At 35.3% G+C, this 15,688-nt stretch overlaps 2 protein-coding genes across 3 annotated transcripts in view; one reads left to right on the top strand and one right to left on the bottom strand.

The window, feature by feature from the left end:
• Nucleotides 1-9,285, top strand: part of nek4 (NIMA-related kinase 4) — a 29,544-nt gene extending 20,259 nt beyond the window's left edge. The window contains 7 exon segments of one of the 2 annotated variants that reach the window (NM_201012.1): nt 1-10; nt 160-226; nt 2,216-2,325; nt 5,356-5,447; nt 6,889-7,106; nt 8,473-8,606; nt 8,853-9,285. The exon segment at nt 1-10 is cut by the window's left edge and continues 101 nt beyond it. In NM_201012.1, the coding sequence (NP_957306.1) occupies nt 1-10; nt 160-226; nt 2,216-2,325; nt 5,356-5,447; nt 6,889-7,106; nt 8,473-8,606; nt 8,853-8,951 (730 nt within the window). In that variant the 3' untranslated portion in view covers nt 8,952-9,285. 2 annotated transcript variants of the gene reach the window in all.
• Nucleotides 9,286-10,528: 1,243 nt separating this feature from the next.
• On the bottom strand, nt 10,529-14,627 carry spcs1 (signal peptidase complex subunit 1). Its single transcript, NM_001033102.1, has 4 exons — nt 14,504-14,627; nt 12,841-12,900; nt 11,815-11,901; nt 10,529-10,779 (listed from the first exon to the last, which is right to left on the bottom strand). Exons 1-4 carry the CDS (start codon nt 14,537-14,539, stop codon nt 10,654-10,656), a joined length of 309 nt encoding a protein of 102 aa, NP_001028274.1. The 5' UTR covers nt 14,540-14,627; the 3' UTR covers nt 10,529-10,653.
• Nucleotides 14,628-15,688: the final 1,061 nt, after the last annotated feature.

Below are 15,688 nucleotides of genomic sequence, written 5' to 3'. Positions count from 1 at the left end.
AGACCAGCAGGTCACACACACTACTATCTGGAGAAACAGCATATGCACACTTGCAGTAACCTCATATGTCCCATAGTTTTGTTCTTTTGAAGTTTTACTGTCAGTAAAGCTTTGTTTGTGGGTTTGTTCATACTAAACACTGTATGACTTCCCTCACAGAATCGTCCACTGTCAGCCAGAGAGAGGAGAAGACTGAAGCAGTCGCAGGAGAACTCCACACAACAAGGTTTGAGGATTTCTGGGAATTCAATGTTATTTTAATGTAAATGAACAGTCCTTTGAGTCCAATGCAGAGCAGAACTGGACCAAAATAAAAGTATTAAATTATTATAAAACTAAATCAAGCTGGAAAAACTACGTGTAGAATTATTACCCCCCCCTTATATGTTTTCCCCTAATTTTTGTTTAACAGAGAGCAGATTTTTTTAAACACATTTCTAAATATAATAGTTTTTATAACTAATTTCTGATAGCTGATTTATTTTATCTTTGCCATGATGACAGTAAATAATATTTTTCAAGACACTACTATACAGCTTAAAGTGACATTTAAAGGCTTAACTATGGTTAATTAGGAATGTAAGGGTAATTAGGCAAATCATTTAATAACAGTGGTTTGTTCTGTAGACAATCAGACAACAATATAGCATAAAGGGGATAATAATATTGACCTTAAAATAGTTTTAAAAAATTAAAACTGCTTGTATTCTAGCCAAAATAAAACAAGACTTTCTTCAGAAGAAAAAAAATATTATAGGAAATACTGTGTAAGATGCCTTGCTCTGTTAAACATCATTTAGGAAAATAATAAAAATAATTATAATTATTAACAATTTTGACTTTAACTATAAATGCAATTTTTATTCTTTTCAAATATTCCCCAAGTTATGTTTAACAGAGAAAGGACATTTTCACAGTATTTGCTGTATTTTTTTCAATCAATTTTTATTTCTTTTAAATTGGCTGAAATAAATGCAGTTTTAAACAAATGTAAACCACTTTTTTAAAGTCAATAGTATTAGCATCTTTAAGAATTGCTGTTTTTTTTTTTTTTTTACAAATATTTATTTCTGCAATAAATAATAATTACGTAGAACAACACACTTAAATATGCACCACTGAAATATGATGCCATTTAAAACATTTCTTTAATTTGTAAATATAAAACAATCAGTAACTACAGCTAAAACTTAAAGGAAAAAGCAGTAATGTTAATATTTTAATTAAAAAAATAGAAACACTACACAGAAAAAAGGGAAACTTTAAAACAAACTAATTATAATGGGTTTAACTTTAAAATGCATAAACAAATATATTTCAAGCAAAACTGAAATGACCTGTGTTTAGCACTTTGCATATGTTTTCCTTGCTCTAATGGCATTAAATAGATTAAATTACATTAAATTATACAGTTGAAGTCAAAATTATTCGCCCTCTTGTGATTTTTTTTTTTTTTTATATTTCCCAAATGATGTTTAACAGAGCAAGTAATTTTTCACAGTATTTCCTGTAATATTTTTTCTTCTGGAGAAAGTCTGATTAGTTTTATTTCAGCTAGAAGAAAAGCAGTTTTTAATTTCTTTAAAAACATTTTAAGGTCAATATTATTTTCTGCCTTAAATGATATTTTTTCTTTGAAAAAATTTGTCTTCAGAACAAACCATCATTATACAATGACTTGCCTAATTACCCTAACCTGCCTATTTACTCTAATTAAGCCTTTAAATGTCACTTTAAGCTGTATAGAAGTGTCTTGAAGAATATCTAGTCAAGTATTATTTACTGTCATCATGGCAAAGAGAAAATAAAACAGTTATTAGAAATGAATTATTAAAACTTTTATGTATTCTCTCTTTGAATTGATTAAAAAATATACAGGGGGGCGAATAATTCTGACTTAAACTATAAGTCACTGTACTCTAGAAATACTAAGAATTCATTGGCGTTTTTCGAACCACTATCACAGTATACTTTAGCATACAAACACAATATGTTGAATTTATTATCAAACCGTTCACCTTACGATCCTCTCAAAAGCGCTCTGATTTTCATTGTGAAGCTCTTTTGCTGGATGAAAGTGAGCCGTTTCTGTCCATTCTGAATGCGCGAGGAGTCTGTAGAGTCGCCCACAGCTGCTGCATACATCAGTGCAGATCAAAGCAGATTCTGGACACTTTCACTGAATATGAATTCTTGCTTTTGTTTCTTTTTGAAGTCGTGTCCGCTGTCAAAAGGCCATCTTGTGATGTGCCCTCATTAGACAGTGAGCAGATACACCAGACTGACTGTCCGAGAGCTGCTAGAACAACAGTGGACACAACAAAGGTACGTCTCATTCTTACTGTCCAGTATCACAGAATCAGATTGTTATTATTTATTTATTTTTTACTTTTTATTTTTTATTTTTTTGCAAATAGGCTGATTTTACGATTCCCCTAGAGTTTTTTTTTTTACCATTTTTGAGTCCCTTCAGTTAATCTCTGGGCCTGGGGGGAGCGCTTTTACCTTAGCTTAGCATAAATCATTGAATCAGATTAGACCATTAGCATCTCTCTTTCTTAAAACACAACAAAATCAATGTAAAAAAAAAAGAGTTCGATAATTTTCCTATTCAAAGCTTGACTCAGTTTCATTGTGTACTTAGGGTGCATCTCAGTCAGCACCCTTGTTCAGTTGTCAGTGCACTGATCAGGTCACTTTAAGTGTTGTCTCAATACAGGGTATATGCCGGATTCCTAAAGGTAATTTCAATACCTTTTTAATACTTTTTAAAGACCTTCTCAGAATATTTTAAGACCTCATCGCCACTTCATGTTCTAATCAGTGTTAAACCTTTAACTTATTAACAGTTGCTAATAAACAGTTGTAGTTAAATAAATCAGTGGAGCACAACCGTGCAACAGAACTCGGATAAGCTCGGAAGAAACAAAAATATAATAAAAGAATAAATGATTCGGTTGTTTCCAGCGACAGGCTTCAGCCACTGTTTAAACTCGTCTTCCTCCAACCAGGCAGGCCCGTGCAGAGACTGTTCAAAGGGCATGTGCAGGATGAAATTTTTGAAGACCGGGGGGAGGGGGGTGGCATAGTTGTCGTTGTTATTTTGTCGAGCGCGTTCTGATCAGCGGTGTTGAGTAATACTGTAAAGCGGGAGAGCGTGCATACTCAAGTGCGGTGTTGTCGCGCGCCTGCTGAAGGGTGGTATAGGGGGCTGGGGTGTTTTTTGATCATTTTGGAAGGGCACTTTCTATCCAAGACTAAAAAGAGCATGTGCACTGCACAGGTTGAGCCCTATGTGTGCACGTGCCTGCAACCAGGAGTACGCAAACTTACATTTACCCATTTTGCCTTCTGTTTCGTTACTTGTGGAGAGCGTCACATCACCTTTCTGCGTTTGTCACGAATTACGTGTCAACACATGGATGGAGGAGCTTCAACAGACACGCCCCGGCCCGAATCAATCACGTTGATCAAGCATGCCATAGTTAATATTAGACGTAAAATAAATATATCTATGCTTTTTGAAGTCAAACACTTTGGACAACGTCTGAACAAAATTAAAAACCTCGTGAAAACCTGTTAAAGATTTTTAATACCTTTTACGGGCCTTAATTTTCTTATAATTGATTTATCAACTTTTAATACTTTTTAATACTTTGGTCCCACTTTATATTAAGTGTCCTTAACTACTATGTAGTTGCATCAAAAAATAAATTCAATGTACTTACTGTGTTCGTTATGTATTTGAAAACACTTGTGGTGCTCTTGAGTTGGGATTGGGGTTGGGTTATGGACAGGTTTGGTGGTATGGGTAGGTTTAAGGGTGGGTTAAGGTGTAGGGAATGGTCAGCAGTGCATTTACCAATGTAATTACAGAAGTTAATTAAAGATGTAATTAAATACAGGTATTTAATCAAGCATAAGTACACAATAAATAGATGTATTTACACAATAAGTACATTGTAACAAACTATTAATTCCTGTGTAAGTACATATTAGTTAAGGCCACTTAATATAAAGTGGGAACAATACTTTTACACTGAAATAATGGTGCCCTAAAACATCCCACAGCGCAGCAACGTGAAATCAGAGTACATGGATGCGCACTATGTGCCCTAACGAAAGTTCGAGAGCATGAAATATGGTTCATGTGACCAAAATCATTAAATGCAATGACAAATGAGAGACGTTTTCATAAATAAAATCTGTTATTTATTTATTTTTATCATAAACGAACTAGAAAGGTTAGGAAAATTCTAGCAAACATTTCTAATTGTATTAATCAACGTTAACATATGGAAATGATTAGTTCTGTTGTTGTTTATAAACTCCAGTTTTGATGATGTACAATGAGCAGTTGTCATGTCACACTCAGTGTGTCGCAGTAGTGAACCAAGCCTATCGCTTGTCACGTTAGCGTGATCAAAACAGGAACAAAAAGGTGTGGATCCAAGTGCAGGTTTATTTACAATCGTGCAGCAAACAGAAAAAACAAGATGTCTGGTGTTCAAAAATAACAAAGTAACAAATAAACAGCAAAACAAGAAACTATAACAGAAACAGGATCAGGAACAAGACTAAGGTAACAACAAACTCGATATTCAAGACTTACTAGAAACTAATGACAAGATAGACAAACGACGCAGTAACAAACAGAGGTGGAATGGTTGAATATATAGTCCAGGTAATCAACGGAGATTGGAGACAGCTGTGGTTGAAATCAGTGTAGACGACAGACCGGGTGTAAGCATGAAAGAATGTAAGGAAATGTAGTCTTTTTGGGCGCTGTAGTTTCACTCAGTGTCCATTGAACTACAGCGCCCTCAGGTGGTCACTGACAGTCGTGACAATCGCTATCTTTACCAGTGCTGGAATCTGTGCACACGACCTACTGATGAACAACCTCGGGAGCCAGGGTCCTGATTGAGATGCAGCCTTGGAGAGATGGAAAATGAAGTTGCTGTTTTCTTAGCTAATATGGCTAGGAACTTTCCTCTCACTCTGGTGTTGTAATCAAGAAACTTTGCTGCCGTACCAATGACATTACGTGAAATGCTAACGGTCTAATCTGATTCAATGATTTATGCTAAGCTAAGCTAAAAGTGTTCCTGCTAGACCCACTGATCAGCTAAATGATTCAGAAATCATAAAACTCAACTGTTTACCTCTAGGGGGCTTGTAAGATAAGCCTATATCAAAACAAAAGTGTTCTTTTGAATGGATAGTTAGAGTAAATGATGACAGAAGTTTATCTTTTGGTGAACTAACAATTAAATAAATATACTAAATAAAACCATCACTATGTGTAACACCACCTGAAAATGCCTACTTTTTTCACCTGATCTGTTTTTTTAGGAGAGGAAGTCCTCAAGGAGACAGTCTGATGAAGACGAGTGCAGTTCCTCCACCAGCTCCACTGAACGCTCAGAGGGAGACTATAGAGAACGGTGAGACGAACTGAAAAACTTCTTTCAAAACATTTAATTATGCTACATTTTCGTTAAATCAATGCAGTGAGCCAACATCAGAATTCGATCATATTCCACCTACACTTACCGGCCACTTTATTAGGCACACCTGTCAAACAGTCTTGTTATTGCTAATTTCTAATCAGCCAATCACATGGCAGCAACTCAATGCATTTAGGCATGTAGACATGGTCAAGACGATCTGCTGCAGGTCAAACCAAGCATCAGAATGGGGAAGAAAGGTGACTAAAGTGACTTTGATTGTGGAATAGTTGTTGGTGCCAGACGGGCTGGTCTGAGTGTTTCAGAAACTGCTGATCTACTGGGATTTTCATGCACAACCATCTCTAGGGTTTACAGAGAAAGGTCTGAAAGAGAGGAAATATCCAGTGGGCGGCAGTTCTGTGTGTGCAAATGCCTTGTTGATGCCAGAGTTTAGAGGAGAATGGCCAGACTGGTTCCAGCTGATAGAAAGGCAACAGTAACTCAAATAACCAATCGATACAACCAAGGTCTGCAGAAGACCATCTCTGAACGCACAACACGTCCAACCTTGAGGCAGATAAGCTACAGCAGCGGAAGACCACACCGGGTGCCACTCCTGTCAGCTAAGAACAGGAAACTGAGGCTACAATTCACACAGCCTCGCCAAAACTGGACAATAGAAGATTGGGGAAACGTTGCCTGGTCTGGTGAGTCTCTATTTCTGCTGCAACATTCGGATGGTCGGGTCAGAATTTGGTGTCAACAGCATGAAAGCATAGATCCATCCTGCCTTGTATCAATGGTTCAGGCTGGTGGTGGTGGTGGTGGTGTAATGGTGTGGGGGAGATTTTCTTGACACACTTTGGGCCCATTAGTATTAATTGAGCATTGTATCAACACCACAGCCTACCTGAGTATTGTTGCTGACCATGTCCATCCCTTAATGACCACAGTGTCTCCATCTTCTGATGGCTACTTCCAGCAGGATAACACACCATGTCATAAAGCGTGAATCATCTCAGACTGGTTTCTTGAACATGACAATGAGTTCACTGTACTTAAATGGCCTCCACAGTCAACAGGTCTCAATCCAATAGAGCACCTTTGGGATGTGGTGGAACGGGGAGATTTGCATCATGGATGCGCAGCCGCCAAATCTGCAGCAACTGTTTGATGCTAACATGTCAATATGGAGCAAAATCTCTGAGGAATATTTCCAGTACCTTGTTAAATCCATGCCACAAAAAATTAAGGCAGTTCTTAAGGCAAAAGAGGCCCAAGCCGTAAGTCCAATACTAGTAAGGTGTACCTAATAAAGTGGCCGGTAATTATATATATTTAATGCATATGATTTGACTATATGGTGAGTATTCTGAAATCTTTATGAGACTTGCCAATAACAATGAAAAAAATCTAAATGCTTTCTTTTTTGCAGAAAGTGTGAGAGCAATGAGATGCAAGACTTGGTGCAGATGATGACGCAGACGTTACACATGGATGGTAGAGATGCATTATTTGAGCCTGACGGACCCAGATGTCACTCCACTCCGCTGCCAGAGTTCAAACTCAATAGGAAATACCGAGACACGCTGATGCTTCATGGGAAATCCAGAGAGGCGCAGGGAGATTTACAAATCACCGGCTTCCCTTTAGGTAAAAACACAACTGATGTTTTTTTCTTCCTCTCGAAGTCTCTGATCTGATTACGATGGGTTTCCTTTGCAACTTGTGATTAGAGAACGCATTTACATTTAAATTTGTCCACTTTCAACCAATGGCATTGCTTACAATTACTACCATTATTCTGCTTTTCTTTGGAAAAGTCATGGAATTGGGAATTGGGATTTTCCAGGCCTGGGGTCCATTCTTCATACCTCGCTTAAATGATCTAAGATGATTTGGCAGATCCTGGATCTTTTAATCTTGATAACTGATCTCTCGCTAATTTGGTTCTTCAAACAAGTTCGCGGATCAGATTAGAATGTCTGGATGAACTGATCTGAGATCGCTGCGTGTGTTGTGAAGGACAGATCTATTGATCCTCGAATTCATGATCAGCAATGCAGCGATTGCCTGACGGCACAGCAGCGTAATGACATCATCTGATTAATATTCAATTATCCATGTGAGCAAAATTACATCAAATTAGCAGTAAACGGCTTCTTAAATATGACACGCAATAACCTTCCACATTTGTTGTGAGCTGCAGGCTTTACACTTTCATGTGTCAAGAGTATTCATCATGTATTTCAATGCAAATCAATGTATTTAGTTCTACATTTAGAAAAGATTTTCTTTATAATAGTAGCCGTTTTTTAATCGGTGTAAAGAATAACTGGTTGTTTACAAAAGCATTTTCATGTTGGTAAAGGCGTCTGCAACTTTTGTGAAGCATCAAATCACTGGCATATTAACTGTCAAAACATGTTTATGACTGCATAAATGTATTATTTCTTTAAAAAAAAGTCACATGTTGTGCATTTCTATTATACACAATTTGTACTAAAGCGATCTAAAAAGTTCAAATCAATAAGTTTTCTCTTTGCACCACCAGGTGGCAGTCTTTGTACTTTCATTTCGAGGGTGCAGATTGCATAAGTTTTATTAATATTTATAACTTTATTTATTTTATTAATGACTATAACTTTATATATATATATATAGTTCAAAAATATGTACCATTTTCCCAAGTGTATATAACTACTACTGTAAGAAAATATCATAATTCAGTACATACTTTCTGTATTATCTTTGCTTGAACTGAGCCGATCTTATCCTGTTTATATGAATTGAACCTGCTCCCGACCAGGTTTGACCTAGCAGAACTGTTGCTATGACAACAACTCTCGGATCATCTTAGAAGAACGAAACGATCCTGGATCGTGTCAAATCGTCAACATCCAAATCCAGCTAATTGAGTAATCCACGTACGAAGAACGGACCCCTGGAAAACTTTAGGAAAAACAGAAAAACCCACAACGTTTTGCAAAAGAAAATGAGAGATTTTGTGTGTGTGCAGATGACAGCACGGGTCCTGCAAAGGTCAGGAGGGTGATTGAACACTTGCGCACTGATGTTCTGAAAGGACTCGGGGTGAAGCTGCTGGACCGAGCGCTGGACATCATGCAGGAGGAGGACGAGGACAAGAGAGAGGCAAGTCACCTACAATTGGGATTAACCAAGACATTCTTGTCTTATCTCCTGCATGTTGACAACAAATCAAAATGAAGACATGATACAGATGTAAAGTGATGTCCAGTAAAGCAAAATTTGAGATTTTTATTTTATTAAATTCAAAAAAAGTTATTCCAAAACATTATTTGTGTGGTATTTTGAGCTGAAACTTCAGGATCAACCTATCAATCACATGGGATTTCTTCGGTTCTGTTTTCCCTCCAGCTTTTGCTGCAGGAGCAAATGGGTGATGACAAATACAAGCAGTTCGCAGTGAAAGTGCGGCAGCTGAAGTTCTTTGAGGACGTCGCTTTTAAAGACTGAGCCGCTCCACAAACACTGATAAGCAATTATTACTGATGAGCAGAAAACACACACACACACTTCACTGAAGCCTCCTATCAACAATCACTGTTACCGTTGAATGCTTTTGTAAATGTATAGTGATGATAGAACACTAGATATGCAATGAAGCTGTTATTGCGCACCTTTATAGTCATCTAGGGGGATGTGAATCTATGCTGTGTAGAATCTTGAATTTTGAAAGAGACGTTGAGAATAGTTTTCCCTTTTCCTATTTTCTGGACTGCGTATTTATATTGCGAATAATGTAAATCAATGAGGAATTTATAATAAAATATCTTTTTAGGAAACTCTTTATTTCAGTCGTATTATTATTATTAGTTTCCCTGAGATGGGTTGCGGCTGGAAGGGCATCCGCTGCGTAAAAACTTGCTGGATAAGTTGGCGGTTCATTCCGCTGTGGCGACCCCGGATTATCAAAGGGACTAAGCCAACAAGAAAATGAATGAATGTATTATTATTAGGTAATTATTTAATTTGTTTACATTTCTGTTTTATGAATATTTGACATACTTCCGTTTTTAACATTAAACTATGATTGAAAGTAAGATTATATACAGTGAGGTCAATAAGTATTTGATCACCCTGTGATTTTTTAAGATATCCTACATAGAGATCATGGAGGGGTCTAGAATGTTCAGCATAGCTGCATGTCCACTGTGAGAGACAGAATTGTCTGATTTTTGAACAATTTATTTGTAAATTAGCATCAAATAAGTCCTCACCGGGTTTACACACACTTCAGAAGGGAGAACTTTTTGGTCTTAACTCCATTCGCTGTGTTTGGAGGAGGAATGATGAGTATCATCCCAATAATATTATACCTACAGTGAAGCATGACAATGACCCAAAGCACACAGCCAGGAAGACCAAGGAGTGGCTCTGTAAGAATCATATCAAGGTTATGGAGTGGCCTAGCCAGTCTCCAAACCTAAACCCAATAGAAAATCTTTGGATGGAGCTGAATGCTGAAAATTCGTGTTGCTCAGCGACAGCCCCTAAACCTGACAGATCTAAAGAAGATCTGATGGAGGAGTGGGTCAACATCCCTCCTGCACTGTGTGTGTAAACCTGGTGAGGACTTATTTGATGCTAATTTACAAATAAATTGTTCAAAAATCGTACAATTCTGTCTCTCACAGTGGACAAGCACCTATGCTGAACATTCTAGACCCCTCCATGATTTCTATGTAGGATATCTTGAAAAATCACAGGGTTATCAAATACTTATTGACCTCACTGTATATGCAATTACATGCATTTGTTTATATATTGCTTTATAGCTTTCATAAATGCTCAATTTTAGGTAGCAAGGATATGTAATTTCATTTATTTTAATGTACATTTTTACAAATGAGAAGATGCGGTAAAAATTAAGCTGACATATAGATTGGTTATTAAAATTAAAAGTGAAAACATTTGCGAAAATAACATTTAAAAATGACAGATTTTAGAAAGTTAGCATAACATAAATTGCTGTGTGCATGACTTGTATGCTATGTGGGAAATTTACAAAACACCACACACACACACACATATACCAAACACAGTTGTTTATTACATATTGCATGTATGAAGGTGAAAATAATCGAAAGGGTTTTCATATAGACTTTGTTTCTGCTGTATTTCTGCGTTGCTGTGCCGAATCCGCAGTAAAATCCCATCACTTGTGCTTCTTCTTCTTCTGGTTCTCCTGAGGTTTCTCCCGGGTTTCTGCAGGCGTCTCAGGTAAAGCCGGCTGCCAGTTCAAAGGGCTTTTTCTGTACATCGGCCACGGAGGAAGAGTAAGCTAGAGGAACAACACACACACACACACACACACACACACACTATTAAACACACTGCAGGCTTCAGTTTTAAGGATTGAGGTTTAAAAATTGAATGAGACAAGATAGTAAAGAATGTAAAGAAGTATAAGTGGACTCATACTAGTTGAATTATGTCTAATGGTAACTGTGTTGATACTGTATATATGGACTTGTCTCTACTCGTTCCTTGAAACTAAGGTGTGCAGTATGGATGTAATTTTATGGCATGGTGGCTTAGTGGTTAGCACTGTCACCTCACAGCAAGAAGGTCGCCGGTTCGAGTCCCAGCTGGACCAGTTGGCATTTCTGTGTGGAGTTTGCATGTTCTCCCCGTGTTGGCGTGGGTTTCCTCCGGGTGCTCCGTTTTCCCCCACAAGTCCAAAGACATGCGGCATAGGTGAATTAAATTAACTAAATTGGCCGTACTGTATGAGTTTGTGTGAGGGTATATGGTTGTTTCCCAGTACTGGGTTGCAGCTGGAAGGGCATTTACTGTGTAAAAAATATGCTGGATAAGTTGGCGCTGTGGCGAGCCGATAAATAAAGGGACTAAGCTGAAGGAAAATGAATAAATGAATTTATTTATATATTTCTTTTAATTTAATATGATTTTTTTACAGTGCGGTGAGCTCTGCTGTGACGTGAAGTTTCCTTTAGGATTAATAAAGTCTAAACAAACAAACAAAGTAGTGCAATTATAATTTTAAACAAATAAATAATGAATTAATATGAAACAATGAAGTAATATTGAGTAAAATGAGTAAGTATATGTGTAAATAAACTAAATAATAATAATAACAACAACAACAATAATAATAATAAAATATGATTGAATACGATGCAAATAAATAAACCAAAATTGTATATAAATAAATTTCAGTAATGTCAATTACATAAACACTAATTAAATAAAAAATATTGATAAAAAAATATTAATTAAAATAAATTAATTATATAGTGTGTGTAAATATTTAAAAATATATATATTTATAATAATTTCAACAGTATAAACGTACCAAACAGGACACGGTGAATCCAGCCAGCATTATGTAAACCGTCCATCCAAACTGCTGAACAATTAAACCGTAGATGAAGCCGATCGCCTGCAGGGTAAACACACATCAGACAGAGCACAAAAATCAACAAACATTCACATTACTACACAGTTTGTGAAAAAAATAATTTTTTACAAATATTTTTGTGTAACTTTCTGAGAAACTGAAGCAAATTATTATCAATAACAAAAATGGACGTTTTGGAAAACAGAAGAAATTAACTAATACACTTTTTTTTAAGGTGGATATATATATATATATATATATATATATATATATATATATATATATATATATATATATATATATATATATATATATATATTTAGTTTTTGGTGATATTATTGTGCATAGTATCATGATAAATAATTATTTATAATTTTGTTTGTGCATAATCTCACTTTAAATGTTCAGTGTTAATAAATAAGTTATTAATTAAACTTTTAAAACAAAAAAGATAAAGATTAAATAAAATCTAATTAAAACTAAACAAATATAAATAGGTTTTAATGTAAATAAGTGTTGATAAATTATTGTGAGTAGAAACAAATAATGTAATAGAATGTATTTATCATACAAATTATTAGTACAAATTAGTTTATTGTGAATACAACTTGAAGACAGCAACAATAATAATAATAATAATAATAATAATGTTTTATTTGCATGTGCACAATATTAGTATAAATGCTTTTTTTCAATTTGTATGTACATAATATCTATAAATATCTATTTAAAAATTGTATGCGCACAATATCACTGTAAATAAATTTTTGTATTTGTATGTGCATATTAATGTGCATAATACATCATTATAAATGTTTTTTTTTTTTTTTGTATGCGGAAATCACTAAAAATCTTTAAAATGTTTATATACATTATATCATTATAAATGTATTTTAATTTATTTTTATTTTAATGTGCATAATATCACTATAAATGTGTATGATATCTAGATTTAGTAAAGACGCAAACAGCGTTACTCACCGCTGACACCAGGATGATTCCTTGGAAAATCTGCTCAGCGAGTTTCTGTCCTTTATAGTCCTGCAAATAATCAGTGGGCATAATATGAGCATTCATATTCAGTTCAGGTAGTAACTCACATACACTGCTGCCCTATACAATAAAACATGGTCACAATATGACTATATTAAACAAATAATAATAAGTTAGTGATTGAACATTAGTGGCACAGTGGTTAGCACTGTCGCCTCACAGTAAGAAGGTCGCTGGTTCGAGTCCCGGCTGGGTCAGTTGGCATTTCTGTGTGGAGTTTGCATGTTCCTCAGGGTGCTCCGATTTTCCCACACAGTCCAAACACATGCGGTATAGGTGAATTGAGTAAACTGAATTGACTGAAGTGTATAAGTGTAAATAAGTGTGTATGGGTGTTTCCCAGTACTGGGTTACTGGGTTACAGATGAAAGGGCATCCGCTGTGTAAAACATATGCTGGATAAGTTGACGGTTCATTCCGCTGTGGCGACCCATGATAAATAAAGGGACTAAGCCGAAGGAAAATGAATGAATGAATGTTTGCTTCAGATATGCAGTTTTCCAATATTGATGTTAAAAATTCGATGTTAAACACGACCTGTGGATATTAACACATTCCTGAAAAATAGATCAAATTAAGTGATTTTATTAGTTTAGTCGATCGTTACTGATCGCTTTTGCCAAAAAGATTACGATCAAAAAATACACACTGTTAAAATCTATTGTTTGCTTCAGGTATGCAGTTTTACAATCAAAATATCGACATTAAAAAATTAATTGTGGATTTTAAAACATTCCAGAATAATGTGTTAAACTGAGTGATTTATTTGTTTAGTAAGATATTGATCTTTTTTTGGTCAAAAAGCAATGAACTTCTATGAATATGTTATGTTACATGTCATTTTAATGCTCAAGTAAGTGTGGAATTACGTTCTAGAGGTAAAGTTGGTTTTATATTCGGATATTCAGACTTTCTCCTTAATATTATAATTTCAGAAAAGTATTGTTTGCTAATTGTAAATAGGGAAATGATATTAGCAGAACATGACTATCAAAGTACAACATTGTTGACAGTGAATTAGATAGCGTTATGTTGTTTACAAGTCTCGCATGCTATTTCCGTTTGAGCATTCAAAGTAGCATGGTAAACATTATAGAGACTGCTAAATGAACGAATGTGCGAATATAAAACCAACTTTACCTCTATAATTAAGTTAACTCAATAATTTTTAGTTTAATAAAGTTGGAAAACAAGCCTGAGAAAAAAAAACTGAGGACGAAAATACAGTTTGGCAGTGTACTGTCGCATTCAGCACATATCAACCGCATAACATAAGGTACATTTAAATACTGGATGAATATATGTAATTACGTTATAATTATGCTGGTAAATATTATATAACGTTACCGTTAGAATTGACTCCCAATGCTGCACAATTGACTGAATTCGTTGACATGTAACTTTAGTTTTAATATCAGCAGTAACTAAAACGCCTTTTTATTTATAATTTTATTTATATTTTGCTTAAATTGCTTCTGCAGGATGTCGCTAATGCACGTTAGCTGCTAACATATGTCAGGAACACCGCCGAGCTCACAAAATAAACAAACGCACGCTGTAATACAATAATGCAGCACAAAAGCAGACTCACCATATGGGTTGGTATAGATTTAAACATTGAAAGCATTTTGAAATGACAGAATAAAGCTGCAAGATAGTCCAGACGAGGAGGATGGTTTCCTGTTTGAAAGTGTGTACGTAGAGATCTGAAGGACCCCTTTGGAGGAAAGGGCTAGAAGGGAGACAGTTGCGGCCGGTAGTTAACGATAAATATTTAAAATATTTGATAAATTATCCACTAACTGTATTTTATTTACGTCACTCCTACCCGAACCCTAAATCAAACCCTCGCTGTAATGTTAAAATATCTATAATTGGTGTACAGTGTCACAAAATCTATGCTATATTAATTTGAGTATCCGCAGCTGTATCCCATCTAGACTTTACCGGCTAAAAGGCGCAAACCAATTTAAACTGCCTCTCTTGTGAGTGAATATTACATATCTCGTGACAATTGTGGCGTACATATTTAAATAATAAAAAATTGGTGCAAATATAAATTAAATAGAATGTTTTTAAGCAGGCAGAAATCTGGGCGCACATTTTAGATCAGATACGTCATCCGCCGCTGAAATTATCTGATCTGTCACTCATAGGGAACGACTCGGACAAAAGAAGTAGTGTTCATGACTCGAATCTTTTGTATCATTTCATTTCACAGACACATGTTAACAGCTAAATATGCCTACTTTTATTTACTTTATCTACTTTTATATTTGTGTTTTTACTGGAATAGCGTGTTGAATAAAACTTAACATCATGACACTGTACTTTTTTGCACACTAACTAGTTAGCTTAAATTAGCTTCTGTTGTGCACAGCACTATTTATTATTATTATTTTTTAAAACCAAAATTACAAGGGGAAAAATGACTTTAGAAAGAGGATTTTAATAATTATTATATTACCACACAGATTGGTATTCATTCATTCATTTTCTTTTCGGCTTAATCCCTTTATTAATCTAGGGTTGCCACAGCGGAATTAACCGCCAACTTATCCAGCATGTTTTGCGCAGTGGATGCCCTTCCAGCTGCAACCCATCTCTGGGAAACATCCAAACACACTCATTCACTATGGACAATTTAGCTTACCTAATTACACGTTACACGTTAATAAAAATTAATGTAATGCATAATTTAATATAAATTATATGAATAATACTCTGTAAAATTACTGTTTTTACATTACTGTGGTGGTTGGGGTAGGGATAGACA

The sequence above is a fragment of the Danio rerio genome, chromosome 11 (assembly GCF_049306965.1).
Source record: "Danio rerio strain Tuebingen ecotype United States chromosome 11, GRCz12tu, whole genome shotgun sequence".
Classification (NCBI taxonomy): domain Eukaryota; kingdom Metazoa; phylum Chordata; class Actinopteri; order Cypriniformes; family Danionidae; genus Danio; species Danio rerio.
Note: the sequence above shows the minus strand (reverse complement) of the source record. Positions and strands in the feature narration are given on the sequence as shown.

What these genes read in the sequence shown, in the direction of transcription:
- spcs1 (NM_001033102.1), bottom strand. Translation starts at nt 14,539, where the DNA reads ATGCTTTCAATGTTTAAATCTATACCAACCCATATG. An exon ending in AATCTATACCAACCCATATG is followed by an intron (nt 12,901 to 14,503) that starts GTGAGTCTGCTT and finishes GATTATTTGCAG; the next exon opens with GACTATAAAGGACAGAAACT. An exon ending in GAATCATCCTGGTGTCAGCG is followed by an intron (nt 11,902 to 12,840) that starts GTGAGTAACGCT and finishes TTTACCCTGCAG; the next exon opens with GCGATCGGCTTCATCTACGG.